A 19,527-nucleotide genomic window follows, 5' to 3' on the forward strand; every position below is an offset into this window, starting at 1 on the left:
AGAGACATAGGAAAGTACCCCAAATCCCTACGGAGCAGTTACCTGTGTGGCAATTTCAAAGGTGTATGGTGAGACTTTGCAGCTGGGGCAGTCGTAGTTCCGACTGGTGGGAAAATGGTCCTCTGCCAAGGGCTGTCGCTGGGGCCGGAGACCGCGGCGCGGGTGGGCGGAGGAGAGGCGGCGGCCGGGATTGGCCGGTGGAGGAGAGGCGGCGGCCGGGATTGGCCGGAGACGGAGGGGGCGGGGCCGCGGAGAGAAGCACTCCGCACAGCCATGGCCGCTCCTCGCGACAGGGTAGCGCACTTGCTGAGGCAACTGCAACGCGCAGCGTGAGTGCGGGCGGCGCGGGCTGGCGGGCAGGGGATCGGAGGGTGCGGCCGAGCCCACGCAGCCCCCGGGGAGCAACTCGCCCGGGCCGGCACGTTCTTCCTCGTGTCACTTTCGAGAATTTGGGGACCGGGTACCGCAGTGCGCGGCGGCCTGGACGGTGCTGTCTGCCAAGCAGCTAAGCAGCCAAACGGCCAAGCGCGGCGCGATAGGCTGCTTTTCCTCTGCCTGATCTGCAGTTTAGGAAAGTAAGGCCCAGAGAGGAGAGCGCCTGGTCCCAGATCTACGCAGGCAGCGGAGAGCTTGGAACAGTGACCCAGAGAAATGCATGTATACAATCAACACATATGTATCGGGTGTATGTAATGTGCCCAAAACTATTCTAGGTGCCGGGGATACAAAGACGAAAGACTCTGCAGCAAAGTCTAGCAGGGAATTGCATGAGCGGACAGGAGTGAAACGGGCCTCTGCAGAATGCAGCGGACAGAGGGTGTAGAAGAGAGAGGGATGAGAGAAATCACCAGGAGCTTGACTCCCTGGCATGTACAGGGCAGTCAGGGTATTAAACGTTATGACACGTCTGACTCGCCCTCCAGAAATGCCGGGTACATAGTAGCTGCCTGATAAATACTTGTTGAATGTGCAGGTGCACAAGTCCGCCTGGGAACACAGGGGGGGAAATGAGCTAACAGGTGGAGATAAATAGGGGGAAAGGAGGGGACTAGAGAGGAATTTCAGGCAAAGGGAAGAGCAACACCAGAGACAAAAGCCGTAGTTCCAGGATCTAAAAGTAGCTAAAGACTGGACCTACCATGATAGGAGGACGTGAGGAAAGAAAAAACAGATGGCGAAAGACCATGAATTAGAAAATAGCCAAATTTACTGGGCACTTACCAAGCACAGGGCGCTGTCCTACACACTTTACATGTACTACTACTAATAACTCTAATCCTTACAACAAAGCTATGCCAAGCTGTATTATTATCCTTCTATTACAGATAAAGAAATAAAGGCATGGAGAAAACTAATTTGCCCAGTGTCATACACTAAGCAAGTGGCACACCCATAATCTGGACCCAGGTGTTCTGGCTTCACTATCCTTGTTCTCAGTCCTATGCTAAGGAATTTTAATTGTGTCCTGTAGATAACAGAAAGCTGTTGAAGCAATAGTCCTCACTGTGAAACATACTCTTTAAGATGCCCCATGAAAAAAAGAATCCCATGGCCAGATAAGTTTGCGAAACTAACCAACTGCTGCATCACCCTGTGGAGAGTCAGGATATACGTCAGCACACGAAGGACACTGAGAGCTCCTGCAGGGAAGAAAAGAAACAAAAAGTTTAGCTGTATTTAAACTCTTTGTTCTAAACCTGTGTCATCACAGAACTCTTTATCAAGCAACCCCATTCATATCCCTTGGAACCAGTGTCACGTAGAACGTGTTTTTGGAATAGCTGCATGCAAAGGAGGGTGGCATGATTAGGATTAAGCTGAAGCTTTCTGGCGGCAGTGGAGAGGAAAGACTGGAGGTAATTGTCAGGCTCCAGCTAAAAGGCACCAAGGAGCGGCAGTTGGTACAAGAGGGTAGATGTAAGAGATATGGAGATGTAAGAAAAATTGGTTAGAATCAGCAGGATTTTGTGTCTGATTAGTGAGACAGGAGAAGTGGAGGTTTCTGGCTGGGGCATCGGTAAACAGTGGGGCCATTTACCAACGTAGGGACTGTAAACTTTAGGAGGAAGATGATAATCATTTTGAGTTGGACATGCCTCACGTACATCCAGGTGAAGACCCCGAGCAGGTAATTGAATACATTGTTCTGGAGCTCGGGAGCGAGTTGGAAACACACCCATATAGAGAGAGCAGTTGACACCATGGATGTAGAAGCAAAGGCCTTGACAAACTGTATTCCTAGAAGAAAAGGGCTGAGGATGAAGTCCTGCGGAGCAGCACTGTGTGGTGCTTTGTTCTTTGCATTTTTTTTTTTAATCCCATGTAGAAAGTGAGAGATTGCAGGTAAAAATCTTGGAAAATTGGGAAATGGTATCATTGGGCCCACGTTTTGCCTGGGGAAAGTCTGCCAGAGCTGAGGTGAAGCTGTGCCCACCTGCTTTGGACAGGGCAGCACTCCAGCTTCCTGAGAGACAAGTCCCTCCACCCCAGGGCAGCCCACCACTCAGTCCGCACACACAGCAGCTGTGCTGACAGCCAGCTGCTCTGGCCTCATTTCCATTACCTGCTGGCCCCTTTAGGCACTTGGATTTGCACATGCTTTGCACTCTGACTGCTGAAAAAGGAACCAGCATTAAAGGATAGAGGGGTGACCAAAGAGGTGAGAGGAAGGAAGGGAAGGAGGGAAGGACAGTTTGCAGTGCTCTCATCCCCAGGGTACCGCAGGGAACCAAGCAGCCTAACATCCATGGGACTTAAGTGTGTGTGTGGTGGTGTGGGGGGGCCGGTGGGGTCAGGCAGGGCAGATAATAAACAATAAACTAGTAAGTAAAACTTAGAGTATATTTGATGCAGCTAGGTACTAAAAAGAAAGAGAAAGCAAAGGGGGATGGGGTGTTGGAGGAGAGGATGCAATTTTAAAGACAGAGAAAACCTCAACTACTTACAGTTTCCTGTGGCTGCTGTAACCCATTACCATGAACTTAGTGGCTTAAAACAACACACATTTATTATCTTACAGTTCTGAAGTTCAGAAGTCCAAAATCAGTTTTCCTGGGCCCAAATCAAGGTGTCGGCAGGGCCACATTCCCTTCAGAGGCTCTAGGGCAGAGTCCATTACCTTGCTTTTAACAACTTCTAGAGCTACAGCGCCTGCATTCCTTTGCTGGTGGCCCCTTCCTCCATCTTCAGAGCCAGCAACGTAGCATCTCACTTCAGCGGTCACGTTGCCTTCTTCTGTGTCAAATCTCCCTCTGCCTCTTTCTTAGAAGGACACTGTGATTACCTTTAGGGCCCACTCAGATGATCCAGGATAATCTCTCCATCTCAAGATCCTTAACACATCTGCAGAGTCCCTCTTGCCACACAAAGTAATATAGACAGGGTCCAGGGATTAGGACCGGAACAGCTTTTGGGCTCAGCTCAGCACACTCACCGGGGAAGTAACTGTTGCAAACCACGTGGCTCTCTGGGGACGTATCTAGAGGTGGAGCATGCCTGGCATGGTTTCAGAACAAGGTGTCTGGATCAGACTGAGCGAGAAGGAGATGAGGCCAGAGACACGGTGGGCATGTCGGGGTGGCCAAGGACGACCCTAAGGTTTTTGGCCTAAACAACCAAAGTTGAAGTTGTCATTAAGCTGGGATAAGGAAGAGGCTTTGAAGGGAAGACCAGGAGCTGAGTCTTAGGGACAATGTGAGATGCCTAATAGACATTCAAGTGACGATGTCAAGTAGGAAGTGGATTCTGGAGTTCAGGAGAGAAGTCTAAACAGAAAGAGTAAAGTGGGAGTCATCAACATAGAAGGTGAGCAAGGCCATGAGACCAGGTGAGGTCACTCAGGGAGTGAGTGTGGTAAGAAAAGAGAAGGATCTACGGGCTGAACGCTGGGACCCTCCAGCATTTAGAGTCAAGAGCATGAAAAGAAACTAGGCCAGGAGCAGGCAGTGCAGTAAGAAGAAAACCAGGGAATTGTGTCCTGGAAACCAAGGGAAGGAAGTATTTCCAGGGAGGAGGGAGTGAACAGGAGGATGCAAATGACAGGTCTGAACTGAGAACTGAGTGGTGTATTAGCACTGAGGGGAGGGCCTTAGCGACCTGGTAAGTTTGTCAGTGGAGACATGGGGCAAAGGCTCATTGGAAGATATTCCAGAGAGAATGGGAGAAGAGAAATTGGAGAGAGCAGGTGTAGTTGGCTGAAGGGAAGCGGGGAGGTGGGGGCAACAGTGGGAAAGGGAAGGGGGACAAGAGGAAGTTGTTGGATGATGGTTGATATAATATGCGGAAGTCAACATTTTCCTACTGATGGATCAGATTTGGGGGCAGGGAGATTTTGATGACACAGGAGAGGAAAGGAAGAACTGTTGGTAGTGATGCTTGACGTTTAGTGCACAGGGGAGAGGTTGGCCTTTGCTAACAGCGTGGCCAGTTTATTAATAATACCAGGAGGGAAGCCAGAATAATGGTGCCAGAGCCAGATGGTGGGTAGATAAGAGCCTCGCTCTAACCCTGCGGATTTCAGGGGCCCAAGGATGCGTGGGAGAAAAGGAAATGGAGTCAGTGGATGTCGGCGAGGAGGAGAGAACCAGAGGAGAGCAAGCAAGCCGGAGGGGTTAAGAAGTTGAGAGTTTTAAGCATGAAACTCTTAAATATGATGACAAGGATCAAGTAAGGGGGAAGAGGCTAGGACATACAGAACAGATGGAGGTCCCAAGACAGCAAGAGGGGGTGGGATTCAGACCACAACTAAGGAGTAGGAATGATGAATTGAGTGAGGTAGCCTGAAAACTTGAAATATATATAATAAAAAGAGAAGGGGGGATGGGTGCTCCCACAGTCCTTCGTGTTGGATAGCTTCAAGTTTGGATTTTTCCTTCCCTTTGAGTCTCTTTTTTTGTCCTGGAGGGGCGTAAAGCAGGGAAAGACCTCGAAAGTAGTGCCTTGTGAAGGACAACGCCAGGGCCTTGCCTAATGCCGGTTTTCCTGCGGGAGCCGGCAAATGGCTCAGACCCGCTGGGATGCTCTTGGGAAACAATTCCACGTGGCGTTCTCAGCCGTGTCCACCAGATGGCAGCCTCGGCTCATGGTGGCGCTCACACCCGCCCACGCCCGTTTTCACTTAATTCAGTTTTTGAGATCTTGACCGTCAGTGAGTTTAACCCTTTTCCTTCCTTCCCCCGTCCCCTCTCAGATGTGTTCATTCTAAGTTTGCAGGCCGGAGGCAGGGGGGTGGTATGCACGCACGTACCTACTGGACTCACCGGGATAGGGTCCCCTGGGCAATAGAGAGAAACATAAACCCTTTTGCGAGGCTCAGTCGGATGGCGAACAGCAGGAAGAGAAGCCGGAGAAGAGACCGTCCAAGAAATTGGAGGCGACCAGGACAGGAAGGAATACGGAGGTCAAGGGAGGGAAAGTCTCGAAAGAGGAGGGCGTGGGAAATCCGTAGAGGAGCGGACTGAGAACTGAGCCGGGGTGAGGGATTCGGCGAGAAGGTGACAGATGTGACAGTAGGTGTGACAGTAATTTATGCGGACCCGGAGGGTGGGGCCGGGGAGGGGCCGAGCAGGCGGAGCCGAGAAGGGACGGAGGCGCGAGGTGATGACCAGGGTGGCCTGCAGGCCCACTAAGGGCTTCCGGAGGAAACGGCCCAAAGCCTGCTGGAAGAAAGACGAAACACCCTGAAGACAACGGGAAAATAACACGGAAAGTTCCGCGGGAGAAGGATGGGGAGATGACGTGCGAGTAGTTAACACTGGGTCAATTTGGCCAAAGCTCCTAACCTAGGAAGAGCTGAGACCCCATCTTTTTGGGGGTCTTAAACAATAGAAATTTATTTTTCCACAAATCCGGAGGCTAGAAGTCTGAGATCAAGGTGTCAGCGGGGTTGGTTTCCTCTGAGGTCTCTCTCCTTGGCTTGTAGACGGCCGTCTTCTCTCTGTGCCTTCACGTGATCTTCCTCTGTGTATGCCTTGCGTTATATGAGATTCCACCTTGCTAGCAGGTTCGCTCTGGAGACTCTCCTTGCTGACCTGATGAAGTAAGTGGCCTTGCTGGCCCAGGAATTCCAGGTGCCATCTAGGAACTGAGGGCAGTCTCCAGTGGACAGCCAGCAAAGAGCCAAGGCCTCAGTCCTATAGCTCTCCGCGCCGGTTCCTCACGTACCCCGGAGTCGCCAGAATGGGTTTGCGAGTGGCTGCGTCCATGTAGGTCCCGAGGCGGCAGCGGCCGCCGGGAATCAACCCGATGAAGCCAGGAAGCGGACAGAAGTCTTTTGGGAGAGCGCGCAGCGAGGCCTCGGGTGCCCGGCCGGAGAGGCCCTCAGGCGATGCCGGAGGGAGTCCAGCGCTTGCCCCGGGGCCTCACCTGGCCTGCCGGTGGGGACGGGGACGGGGACGGGCACCCTCCCTTAAACCTTCCTGCAGCCGCAGAGCGCTCATCCCAGCTCCCCGCATTTAACTATAGCTTGAGAAATAAGTGGAAGAACGATCCTACAATGCTGGAAAGACTCCGAGTCAACTTTTTGTCCATGGTGATTTCTGGCTTTTTCTGTCGTGGGGTGTTTGCTGTAGCTACTACTCTGATAGCCTCTTAAGACCAGAATGCAATGTGTGTTACTTTAAGGCTTCTTATATTCTGGTTTTCTGGTTTCACGCTACTTTTTCTTTTCGTTTCCCTAGATGCCAGTGCCCAAGTCATTCTCATACTTACTCCCAAGGTAATAATACATTTTGTATTTAGCCACAATTTCAGTTTCCACTGTTGGCAATACATTTGGGGCAAAGTGTAAAGTAAGAGAATCAAGGCATGTGATAGGAAGATTGGTGAAAATTTTCACTTGAAATTGGTAGTATGAAGTTCTAATTACACTATCTCAGCTGAATGTATGCTACTGATTATGTTTTTGGCTCAAATATATATTTAATGCTATTTACAATGTCTTTCTATTTTAAACAGAATTATTTGCCAAAGCTAAAAGTGGTGACACAAATAGGATTTTAGGGTTGTCTGAGCTCATCAAACAGAATTAATCAAGATGAAATCTCTGAAAGGTTCTAATACATCCCCAAAGAAGAGTCTGAAGAACAATGTGGTTCCCAGAAGGAAAAAAATTGCTTGGATCAGTTTTTAAAATAACACTCTATTTCTTAATGATTAAAAATGACAAAAGTTTTCAGTTCCTACAAACATCTTCATTCTTACCAGCTCCATTGTCCACAGAGCAGTGGGCAGCTCATTGTAGCTTCAACGTGTCCTCAGAATGTCACATGAATTATACTGACACAAAAACAGATTTCACCTCTTAGGAGAAAAGGTCAAATCTAAACAGTGGTAAGGGATGGAAGGGAGGGGCCTGCCCACACAGGATCCTAAGCAGAAACTCACAAAGAAGCCTGTTGGGATTAGAACAGATAGAGTAACTAACTGAGGGCTTTTTCCTGCCTAGAGAGTGACTCATCCTTCAGGACCAGCCAAGGGACCTCCCCCCCCAAGTCATTAACAGCCATCCACTAAGCAGAAGCGTGCCGTGCCTTCCAGGCCCTCATGGACACATGCAGAATTTTGTCTTCAGCTGATTTTCTGCAATTCTTAATTGGTTTCAACAAAGAATCAGTAATTTTCCTATTTGGGGCTATAAAATTAGTAATTTAGGGAAAGATAATCTCAGTGTTTTCTAGGATCCAATTTATGTCTTTTCCTAAATTTTAGTAACAGGAGTAATAGATTATTTCTTTAAAGCCTGTTGAGATCAAAGAAATTTGGATTATGATTAAGGATACCCTTGCCAAAGGTAGATTTTTGTCCCGTTGTGATCTGTCTTGTAAAAAAAAAAAAAAAAAAGGTAGTAAAAATTGTTCTGTAGACTTTTTTCAATCTTATGACTGGTCAAGACTGATAAAAATAAGTAGATGAAAACAAAGATAAAAACCACTAAGTAGAGGCCTCTTATTGTTCCAATATAACAGAAAATCATTTTTGCCATAACGAAACCTGATATTTTGTAAAGAAATATCAGTTTATAAAAATTTTTAAATTTCCCAAAGAAAACTAAATAGCTTACATGTATAAGCTTGAGAAATATAAATATCTCACTGTGATAAGTACCCCCCATAGAGAAAATCTTAATTTAAACAAATTATCACAGTTGCTATAAGGAGTGTAAGCAGGACTCCAATTAATGAATTTACTAAGAGTTGTTCCCTAATAATAATTGAACTCTAGAGTCTAGAGGATTTTTTTCTAGTGGATTTTTACACATTATGTTTTCAAAAGTATATTTTAATTTCAACGGAGAAAAGATTTTAAGTAACTCTATTTTCACACACTCTGCATCAAGCTAGCGTTACATTCTCTTAAAATGCAGGTTTTAATTTTAATCTAATAGGCAACAATGAAACCTGAAAAATGTATTTTAGGTAAGGCTTCAAGGGAAACGTTTATATTCACGGCTGAAAATCCAATTCACTATCAAATGACCGTATTTTTGCTCTGTTTTTGAGGCTACTCTGATGCTAATTTTTACATTTCTAGCTCCTGGACTTTCACCTTCTGGGAAAACAACAGATTATGCCTTTGAGGTAGATTTAATCATTCTTTCTTTCTTTTATGAATGACTTGAAAGAAATACAGTCAGAGTATTTTGCTAATGCATTATTATCTCATTTGAAGTCTGTTATTAATAGATGTTCCCTAACATTATTTTATCAGCACCTATTTAGCAAAGTACTTTGTCAGGATAATGGAATATAAATCTTCTGATAACACAAGTAATGTGTAGAATACTGTTTTCTGTACAGCCATTAAAATAGAGCAAATTCCCAGTTCTACGAACTCTCCAACTTGTATGATAAATCTTCTTTAGTTTCGTAATTATAACAACCCCAAAAGAGGGGCAAGTAATCGGTTGAAGCAAGAATAACGGAACAGTTAATTCCGATGAATTTTTATCATACTGTAATTACATAATTGTTTGTATAAATCCCTGTCTCCTCCTAGTTCAGGGGTCATAAATTAAAATGTGACCAGAGGCCTGACAGTTAGTCATTCCAGAAGCAGGCTGGGGGAGGATGGTGCTGAGTTTGCTGAGAGCACAGGCCCATCTCAAGGGTGCAGCCTGCCCTCAGCCCCCTGTGATTGCAGCCACACTGGAATGCAGCCCGGTGCTGCCCGATTATTCAAGAGAGATAGAAACCCAGATGGTCACATTGCTTTTTATTTTTAATTAGATAATAAGAGTCATTATCGAAACCAAGAAAAAAAAAGAGAAGAAGAAATTTAAACATAACATCGATCAAACAAAACATGTCTTCAGGCCAAAAGCGACCCATCATGCATTGGTATAAAAGCTCTTCTCTCAGCTGTAAACTTTATGAGGCCGTGTTTCTCTTGTTCGTAGTTGTGTTACCAGAGCCTAGCACATGCCTGGAATATAGCAGACACTCAGTAGTGTTGGTTGGATGGGAGGATGGATGGATGGATGGATACACGCATGCAAGGGTGGTTGGATAGATGAATGGTTGGAGGAGTGAATGAAGGCACTAAAAATACACAAAGATAACAACATTTACCTTGGAAAATAAGAAGATATTTGTTCATTTAAGTGTGGAGGCAAGAAGAGGCAAGCATTTCAAGTTGAGGGAACAATTGAGAGATTATGATATATTTGGGAAAAAATACATAATTCCAGTGTGACTGGAGCCAACGTTTGCTTAAAGAAGTACGATGAGTGTGAGGCCAGATGCGATGACCTAGAATGCCATGCTGGGGAATATATACTTTATTCTCTAGACAATGGGGAACCATTTCAGGGTTTTAGAAGTGAAATGACCAACTCTCTAAACACCCATCCCCTAAATCTCTTTTTATTTCCAGATGGCTGTTTCAAACATTAGATACGGAGCAGGAGTTACAAAGGAAGTGGGCATGGCAAGTATTTAAGATTTCTACAGTCTTCTACTATAAACGTTACACTGATTTGATTTTATTTAGGCTTTTTTAAAAACATTTATTTATTTATTTGGTTGCACCGGGTTACAGCATAGGGGCTCCTTAGTTGTGGCATGCAAACTCTTAGTTGCAGCACGCATGTGGGATCTAGTTCCCTGACCAGGGATCAAACCCAGGCCCCCTGCATTGGGAGTGCGGAGCCTTATCCACTGCACCACCAGGGAAGTCCCTGTATATTTTAAAACAAGTACAAATTGACAGCAGTTGAGTCTTTTGTTTTGGACTCAATGTTAAGTTTGCCAGAAGTATCTAGTGTAATCAAACCTAACTTATACATTATTTTTGTTATTGTAGGACCTACAAAACATGGGTGCTAAAAATGTTTGTTTGATGACAGACAAGAACCTCTCCCAACTCCCTCCTGTACAGACAGTGATGGATTCCTTGGTGAAGAATGGCATAAACTTTAAGGTTTATGATAATGTGAGGGTGGAACCAACCGATAGAAGGTATTCTTTGATTGTCCTTAAATTTACTTTAAGCAGAAGTCAGCACATACCAATGTTGATTGAAACTTGCCCCAGGCCTTATTTAATGGCTCGGCAATTTATTTCTGAAAAACCCGACATATGGCCTTTATTTTCCCTTCTCCAAGCTTCATGGAAGCTATTGAATTTGCCAGAAGGGGAGCTTTTGATGCCTACGTGGCCATGGGTGGCGGCTCCACCATAGACACCTGCAAAGCCGCTAATCTGTATGCATCCAGCCCTGACTCTGATTTCCTGGACTACGTCAATGCTCCCATTGGGAAGGGAAAGCCTGTGACTGTGCCTCTTAAGCCTCTGATTGCAGGTAAAGACTGTTTGTCTCTTTTATTTTGCAACTGGCAAAAGGCCTCAGGAAAGACACAAGCCAGTAATTTTTGGGTGTATGTTTTCCAAAGTTTCCTGATTTCTTCATTTCCATATAGTACCTTGTTTGGAGATTGAAACAGAGAGCCATTCATTCATGCTTAAAATTCTGATTTTCATTATTGCACAGACAGAGAAAATTTGGGTCACTAGTAAGAAAGTTTGCAGAGTTAAGCTATGAAGTCACTATGTGGAAGAGAAGGGAAGGTCATCGTCTATAGATTATTAGATCCTCCTGTGGGCAGGTTTGTCTTCTGAGCCCCTCTCGGTTTTGTCCCACTTTGCCAGCCACTGTGAAGTTTAAGGGGAACGTTCCCTTTTATTTTTCTGATGTTGACTCAACCCTTTCTTCCACCTAATGGCTCCTCAGCTGACCTGGGGCTTTGTCTCTGCCCTGGGACATGTGGCCAGCGTGGCCTCGTCACTCTGGGCGATACCTGCTCTGTGGCTGCCAGGGCACAGACACGCACATCCAAATTAGAATCGCTTGTCTGTTCCACACAGACCTTGGGACGTTTCTGTCTTGTCTTCCCTCCCATTTTATGGCTGTCAGCATATCACTGTCTAAAGTCTTACATCTAAAATGTACTAGCTGGACAATATCAGGGATTTTTTTTAATTTAATTAATTTATTTTTATACTGCAGGTTCTTATTAGTTATCTATTTTATACATATTAATGTATACATGTCAATCCCAACCTCCCAATTCATCCCACCACACCCACCCCCAGGAAAATATCAGTGTAAAGTCTTGTCCTCTCTCTCCTCCCGCTCTCCTACTCCCACTGTGAACGGGCCCTGTGATGGGGCAGGAGTGAGTTGACAGCGGATGAACTGCTTTGACGTGAATGAGTGATCAGCAGGGGGCAGCATAATTGATGTCTGGCAAATGGAACCCTCTGGTGAAACTGTGTCAGCATCACACAGAGGGGTGATTAGTGAAGTTTAGAAACTTGACAGAACTACAAAACCGCAGAGTCCAGCAAAGGCAGAGTGTTACTGTTCTTGCTGCCAAGAGGGAATAAAGATGTCTTTTAGAGATGGCAAATACGAGTTTTCTTCCCAGAGATGCCGAGAGGCCTGCTTTTGAATTCCCAACTGCAGCTGCTTAAGCTCTGACGCTAGAGGAGCCCGAGGCTCCCAGAACTCCTCCCTGTTAATACAGAAACAGACATCACACATACACGTTAAACACACATGCGTGTAATACAGACATGGACATCATGCATACATATTAGGCATACATACATGTTAGTGTCAATACGGACATCAAACATACATGCTAACACAGATACAGGCATCATGCATACATATGAACTGCACGTACGTTAGGTTTACATGCATGTTAATGCAGACATAGACACCATACATGCCAAACATGCATGTGTATTGATGCAGACACTGCCATCACACACATATGTTAAACACGGATGCTGGCATGTTAATGCCAACACAGGCATCAGACCTGTTACTCACATGTTAATGTAGACACAGTCATACACATTAAGCATACATGCATGTTAATACAAATACAGACATCAGGTGAGCAAACAAGGGCAGCAAAGCTTTCTCCTCTAACCTTGCTCCTTATTTCCTAAGACTTAATTATCTCCACTGACCTTTATTTAGATGCTTTATTAAAACTGACATTTTTTTTGTTCAAGTCCCAACTACCTCAGGAACTGGGAGCGAAACTACTGGAGTTGCCATTTTTGACTATGAACGCTTGAAAGTAAAGACTGGTAAGAACTTTTGCCCATAAAAAATTTTTTTTAATTCTCTCTCTTACCTTTCAACCAACTCCACCCCCTTTTCTTTAACCCTAATATTTAAAATTCAAGGAGTTACAGAGTTAAGGAAAGGGTATGTACATAGACACATTTTCTTTCTTTTCCCACATACATATAAAAAATATGAAGCAGTCTAATAAACACGTTTTTGAGAATTACCTACAAAAGCTTATTGAAATGCCATGAATCTTAATTGGCCATTTTTCTGCCCAAGTTAGTGACTATAGATCAGTGGTTATTCCCTTTCTCAGACATCTTTTTTACATTCTAACTCAATTTCATTGAGGTGTAATTTTTATATAATAAAATGTATACATTTTAAGAGTCTAGTTTGATGAGTTTTGACAAATATATACCACAAGTACCCACCACCCCAGTCAAGATACAAAACATTCCCACTTCTCCAGAAAGTTCCCTCATGCTCCTTCCCAGTCAATCCCTCCAGCCCCATTCCCAAGTAACCACCATTCTGCTTTCTACCTTCTTTGTCATCTTTATCCTGTCTTCTTCTCTGACTCTCAGCTAATGTAGGGGAAATGTCCCTCACCTTGAGTCTGGTTCAATATCCTTCTTCCAGGCCTTCGTAGTGGAATAGATTGGCATTGAACTGCACATATATGGTAACTTCTCTTTTTAAATTACATTATCCTTTGACATTGTTAAAGATAATAATAACAGAAACCAACACTTAAATACTACCTTAAATTTTTTTAAAGACTTTCCCGTCGTATTATCTACTGTGATCCTTACAACAGCTCCGGGAGGGATGGAAGCCCTGTGTTATTAGAGTCTAATCTTACAGAGAACTCAGAAAGGCCCAGACACGTACCAAAGACGTGCAGCAAATCACAGAGCAAGGACCCAAACCAGTGGTTTGCTAGTAAACCAGCTCTCCAGAGTTTAATGAGTAAATAAGCCCTGAGAGCTTATTTACTTCCCTGGAGCTGGGAAGACATGGGTATAGTGGCTCGTGTAAACTGCAAGGGGCTTCGGCCGCTGAAAAACCTGGTTTCTGACCCCAAATCTCTTCCCGCTAATCCTTGCTGCCTCCCTATATGAGAATGAATCTTATCTCATATTTTAATTTTTTTTAAAGGCTAATGAGATCTGGAGACTTATGGTATATATTTTTTTAATTAATTTATTTATTTATTTATATTTGGCTGTGTTGGGTCTTCGTTTCTGTGTGAGGGCTTTCTCTAGTTGCGGCAAGCAGGGGCCACTCTTCATCACAGTGCGCAGGCCTCTCACTATCGCGGCCTCTCTTGTTGCGGAGCACAGGCTCCAGACGCGCAGGCTCAGTAGTTGTGGCTCACGGGCCCAGCTGCTTCGCGGCATGTGGGATCCTCCCAGACCAGGGCTCGAACCCATGTCCCCTGCATTAGCAGGCAGATTCTCAACCACTGCGCCACCAGGGAAGCCCTCATATTTTATTTTTTTTAGGATAATTTGTTACCCTAAAGTTATTTAAATTTTTAAAAATTGTGTACATACCTATAGCCTCTGTTGAAAATCCCTGCCTTAGGTATTGCTTCGCGAGCCATCAAACCTACACTGGGCCTGATCGATCCTCTGCACACCCTGTACATGCCTGAGCGGGTGATCGCCAACAGTGGCTTCGATGTGCTTTGGTAGGTACCCATGCCACCTGCAGGGGCTCTGCCGGTACTCGGTCGACGGACAGTATTTTACTGCTGAAAGCCCTTGTTAAGCACTCACTGATTGTGCGCCACAACAGCGCTGGCTTTGGCTGTCATTATCCCCTTTCCCGAGTGACAAAGCTAAGCTGTAAAGATGAGGTGAGGTCCTAGGTGAGCCACAAACCTGCTGTTTGGGACGGACCGGCCCAGCCACAGCTGCAGCCACGGGGACACAGGGAGGGGAGCAGCGGCAGCTGGCAGGCAGCATCTCAGACCCACAGCACTGCCTCTGCTGCACTAACCAGGGGATGCCAGGGCTGCAGCCTCAGGCACACAGCAGGGACGGCAGCGCCCACCGCCGGAGCTGGAAGGGCTCGCTGTCGGCACTTCACACGCATCATCACTTCACCACGGCTCTGTGCCACACAGAAAAGAAAACTGGGCTGGAGGTGTTGAGCAGCTTGCCCAGGGTCACACCACGTGCTCCCCGGGCTTCATCTGCCATGTGCTGACGGCTCCCTCATCAGTGTTTCTGCCACAGGCCTCGCTCCCGAGCTCTGGGCCCTGCGTTCCAGCGGCATCACGGGGACCCACGGGTGCTCCACATTCACCTGGTCCAAAAGACCCTATTCCACCCATTTGCACATGCACGTTTCTTCTCATTTTAACATCTCTGAAATCAAGGCATATCTGTATATCTGTGGCATGGCAGTATGGTTTTCTTCCTCAGTGGTACTTTTTTTTTTTTAATGGTGCATCTTATAAAGCATGGCATCTTGAAGTTGATGAAATCTTACAATTCTCTCAATGCCCCCACCCCTCACTGCTTCCCCTCCTGGGTCCCTGACCTTAGCGAGCAGCAGGACCCAGTATGGACTTCTCCCTCGCCGCGTGCCCACACCGAGCCACAGAGCCCCTCTCTTGTCCAACTCAATCTCTCCCATCTGCTCCCGCCTCAGCTCAGGCCTGCCCCAGCTCTTGCCTGGACAGTATCCAATCTCCTTATCAGTCTCCCTGCTTCCATCCCACAGTCCTTCTGTCTGTCCTCCATACTGGCCTCAACAAGCTTCCAGAATGCAATATGACCACCGTGCATACACACGGGCATTTATACACACACACACACACACACACACACACACACACACACCCCTCTACCTTACAAGTCTGTCATTGCCTTTCCACACCTACTGTCTGAAAGCCAAAGTCCCTGGAATGTCCCCAGTGCTGAGCACTTTATCTGCTTGGAGAACTCTTCTTTCACTTTCCACTGGAGCATTCTGTCATTGATGGAGCCTTTGCTGACCCTCCCCTCCCCTCCCCTCTCCTTAAGAACCACTCTGTCCTTTGCTCTTACCCACTGGGGGCCTGTGCATTGCTTCGGAGACACCGCTCTTCACATCCCAGTCTCCCTCACTGCACCGCGGGCTTGGCAAGGACAGGACCATCTCATGCGCTTCTCCATCCCTACTCCTTGGCACAGGGACCGTCACATCATTGGTACTCAATTAACAACTGTCGAGTGAAGTTCACAGAAGCAGGAGGCAGCAGAGTTAGGATTCACATCCAGGTCTACCCAAGTCCATGGTCTGCTTTTCTTACTGCATTACACTGCCCGCCAAGAGACTGGAGAAAACTGTGTCCAACTCCATCCTGGTCAATGTTGTCAGTACTCTGAAGAGTTGTCCTCTAATAACTTGGAAATAAGATTACGCTCCCTAGCTGTGAACTGCATAATAAACATATAACAGACTAAAGCAGTCATGTTTAAATGAATGACTCACAGACCCAAAGACTTTGCTGTCAGTAAAAGCGGGGAGTGGGCTCAGAAGAAAGGAGAGTGATGGCAGTGGCCCTTCCAAGGACTGACCACGGGAGAGCGCACGTGGCCCGAGGAGTCTGCCCCTGAGGCCCAGCAGCCTGTTCTGAAGATGGACACACCCTTGTATTCAACCTTAGAGGCAGTTCCCCTCGTTAGGGCTCCATGGGCTTTCTGACCAGAATTGGGCATCCACAGACTTGCCAATAGGGAGAATGGATACCTAGAAGACTCAGGTGTCTGTCCCCCTCAGCAGTTATATTTCTTGTTATAAGTCAATAATCAGACTTCCAGGTTTTACACATAGTTTCTGTGAGCTCAGCTCAGTGAATCTGCCCCTTAAAGACAGATCTGATCTTGTGCCCAGAATCAAGATGCACAGCAGGGCAGAGGTTTAACTCTGCACCTTGGTGGACTCATCAGCACCCCGTCCACCCGACGTGGACACCTCCTTCTTGCCTTGCCCAGATTTTCTGCCCAGATTTTGAAATCTGCCCAGATTTTCAAACCCATAGCTTTTGTCCACCAACTAATTCTTTTTGAAGTTCTAATACTTTTTCAAAAGATGTTATCTGCTTCACACATGTAGAAGTAAATTCTCCATTCTAAGACTGAAAACTATAACTCATGCACAAAGTAGTTCATGTTATACTGTGTTCCCAACAAATCGTTGATCTAGCTGATTGTGTTTATTCTCATCTTCTGCAGTCGATTAGCTAGAATTCATGGCAGGCCAGTAGGTAAAGGAAGCTCTGATGCTTTATTCTTAAAACAGCCAACCCTGAATTTAGAGCATTTAAGAAGAAAGAATTAGATTTTTTGTTCAGGCCAAGAATTAAAAATAATGGTGAATGATAAGTTTTACAAAGTGCTGGTACTTTACATATGTGAACTTAATTTTCACAGCAGCACCATGAAGAAAGACATACAATGATTTATCCTCATCTTAGGATCACAGGGAGGATGGTGACTCCCCTCAGGCCCACAGGGGGAAAGTCTGGTGCCAGAATTTACATCGGGGGGGCCGACCCACTGCCCTGCACTCTCACAGGAGGCTAGTGTAACTATGACCCTTCTTGGATGGGTAATATGGTGTCTGATCAATGCAAGGTATAAAATGGTAAATATACTTTAGAAGGAAGTCATTTTTCAGATTCAGTGCTCTTCTTGATGACTTAAATGTTTAAAAATTCAACATCATAAAGATATACTGGCACTAGAAAGGAACCATATGTAATCTTATACATGCTGGTCAAAACCACTGTAGTGCTGTTAATGTCAACTTCCCTGTGTTAATTGCTATAATAAGCAATGACTGCCATGGACAAGAGGCTGATTAGTGACATGAGTTGTGCTTATCAGCACTACACAGCATATCCACAGGGGAGTGAGTCCCGAGCATTCTGAGACGGTTTGGGATCTGAATGGAGGAAAGGAGGAAAAGGATGCTTTCAACTGTGTGTTTTAAATATTCCTTGTTAGTCACGCCCTGGAGTCCTACACTGCCCTCCCGTACCACATGCGGAGCCCCTGCCCTGCAAATCCCATCACTCGGCCAGCCTACCAGGGCAGCAACCCCATCAGTGACATTTGGGCAGTCCACGCGCTGAGGATCGTTGCTAAGTACCTGAAGAGGTATGTCGCCCGGAGGGGACGGAAACGGAACAGAAAAGCCGCTTTCCACCTTCCCGTGAAATGTGGCGCACCAGATCCTGAAATGTCCTGAGCAAGCCTGCTCACCAAAACAATCAGTCACTGTACGTACAGAAGCACCAGAGACCAGCAACCTCTGGAGGGAGCCCCATGAGGACAGATGAAAACTGGATCCTTTGATCTGAAAAGGCAAAGATCATGAGGGGACAACATAGGAGCCCCTAATTTATGAAGGATGCAGGTAGAAGGTTTATCAAAGCCTCAAAACCAAACCGGGGGGAGGGGAGATGTCCTTTGAGGTCTGGCTACCAAGGGCAGAAATGAGAACCACAGATGAGACAGATGTTGGCCCTGCCCCATCAGGCCCTGTCCAGAGGCACACGGGGTGGACCCATGAGCAAACGCACGTGAACTCAATTTAAGAAATAAATGTGTAGAGATGTCTGTCCTGGGAGACATGAAAGCCCTCCTGAAAAGATTCCTAAAAGGTTTGGGAAGGTTTGTGCACGAAATAGCCATAATAGACCCTTGAGAGAGAGCACAGATATACTTAGAGATGAAAACTGATCCCTGAGACATTAAGACTCGTGCAAAGTCGAACTCCCCTTTGTATTTATACACAGCGGAGGGCAAGAACGGGCAGGTTAGGACTAGATGTGAGCGCGGTGCCTCCTCGGCCTGGAGGGGGAGGGGCCTAGGACAGCATTTTGTAGTAGAGGCAGGGGAGGGACACAGAACTGTCTCCAGCTCGGAGCCCAGCAGGGAGGATTTGTCTGGGTAGAAGCAGATGCAGATGATGGCCAGCCAGGTGTCTGACGGGGACACAAGGCTTGGCATGGCCGCTGTGGGAGGTGAGGGGGCGAAATGCACAGAAGAGAGGCTGAAGCTCCCTCACCTGCTGTCTCACCTTGTTATCTGGGAATAAGGAACGAACACTGGGTTTAGGAAAGAGACACATGTGCCTGACTACTCCAGATGAAAGGAGGAAAAGGGCTGTGGCACTTTTATTTCATAGCAAGAGCCCTTACTCCAGGCAGGATCACAAAAAACCACGCGGGAAGGGGTGCCCTTGGCTGTCTTAGGGTTCCTCCCTGGGGCAGGGTTTCCAAGCCCCAGAGCAGGAAGGCTGAGCTGCATCTGAAAGGGGCCTTTGAGAATTTGCTTTTCCAAAGTGGCACTGAGGAGGGATGGAGCAAGTGAAGGCTTGTCCTACAACAACATCCCACGTCCACAGTAATAAGTATTAAAATAACATGTGCAATTTCCACAGATACCAAAAGAGGTCTCCAGTGGGTCCGATTTGGGGTGGTATCACAGAGAGAAAGATGTCTGGGCGGCTCATTTGGCCAGTAAGTAGCCCCAGGCGACAGGGACTCACTGCAGCAAACCAGCCTGGGCCCTGGGCCTTCTGAGTATGTGTTTACTCTGAGTCCACTCACAGCCGCGATCAAGGTCATTGACAAGTGAAGAAGAAGAATGAGTCTCAGGGCGCTTTTCTTGAGCAGCTTTCATAGTCCAAGGGTCAGTGCTTTCTTCCCCTGGCACTTTTATCCCATGAGCAGCCTGACAGCATATTTATTATGCCTTTGCTCAAACTGTTGATGAGAAAATATGTTTCCCTTTGGTTTTCGTCTAGAAGACAAGGTGTCATTTGAATAACTTGCCTAATTTTTCTTCCTATCGGGTAGCATTTCTTTTTTTTTCCAGATCTTTCCCTAAGGCGGCTCTTTATTCACTAGGAAATGCCAATGTAGATGTGTTATTGTTA

At 46.4% G+C, this 19,527-nt stretch overlaps 1 protein-coding gene and 1 long non-coding RNA gene across 6 annotated transcripts in view; one reads left to right on the top strand and one right to left on the bottom strand.

Annotated features, from left to right (window-relative positions):
- The first annotated feature begins 250 nt into the window (after window positions 1-250).
- The window catches only part of ADHFE1 (alcohol dehydrogenase iron containing 1), a 33,436-nt gene continuing 14,159 nt past the window's right edge, over window positions 251-19,527 (top strand). For 4 of the 5 annotated variants that reach the window (XR_009516585.1, XM_059994715.1, XM_059994714.1 and 1 more), the window contains exons 1-9: window positions 251-329; window positions 6,678-6,715; window positions 8,530-8,576; window positions 9,871-9,924; window positions 10,300-10,454; window positions 10,601-10,797; window positions 12,522-12,599; window positions 14,173-14,278; window positions 17,589-17,741. Coding sequence is in view for 4 of the 5 variants with exons in the window: in XM_059994715.1 (XP_059850698.1) it covers window positions 274-329; window positions 6,678-6,715; window positions 8,530-8,576; window positions 9,871-9,924; window positions 10,300-10,454; window positions 10,601-10,797; window positions 12,522-12,599; window positions 14,173-14,278; window positions 17,589-17,741 (884 nt within the window). In the remaining variant the exon portion in view is untranslated. The remainder of the gene's footprint in view (window positions 330-6,677; window positions 6,716-8,529; window positions 8,577-9,870; window positions 9,925-10,299; window positions 10,455-10,600; window positions 10,798-12,521; window positions 12,600-14,172; window positions 14,279-17,588; window positions 17,742-19,527) is intronic. The other variant, XM_059994716.1, reaches the window with a different exon arrangement.
- LOC132413046 (uncharacterized) overlaps window positions 1,018-19,527 on the bottom strand; it is a 72,018-nt gene continuing 53,508 nt past the window's right edge. The window contains exon 3 of the long non-coding RNA XR_009516587.1: window positions 1,018-1,640. This is a non-coding gene — a long non-coding RNA (uncharacterized lncRNA). The remainder of the gene's footprint in view (window positions 1,641-19,527) is intronic.

The sequence above is a fragment of the Delphinus delphis genome, chromosome 17, assembly GCF_949987515.2.
Source record: "Delphinus delphis chromosome 17, mDelDel1.2, whole genome shotgun sequence".
NCBI lineage: Eukaryota > Metazoa > Chordata > Mammalia > Artiodactyla > Delphinidae > Delphinus > Delphinus delphis.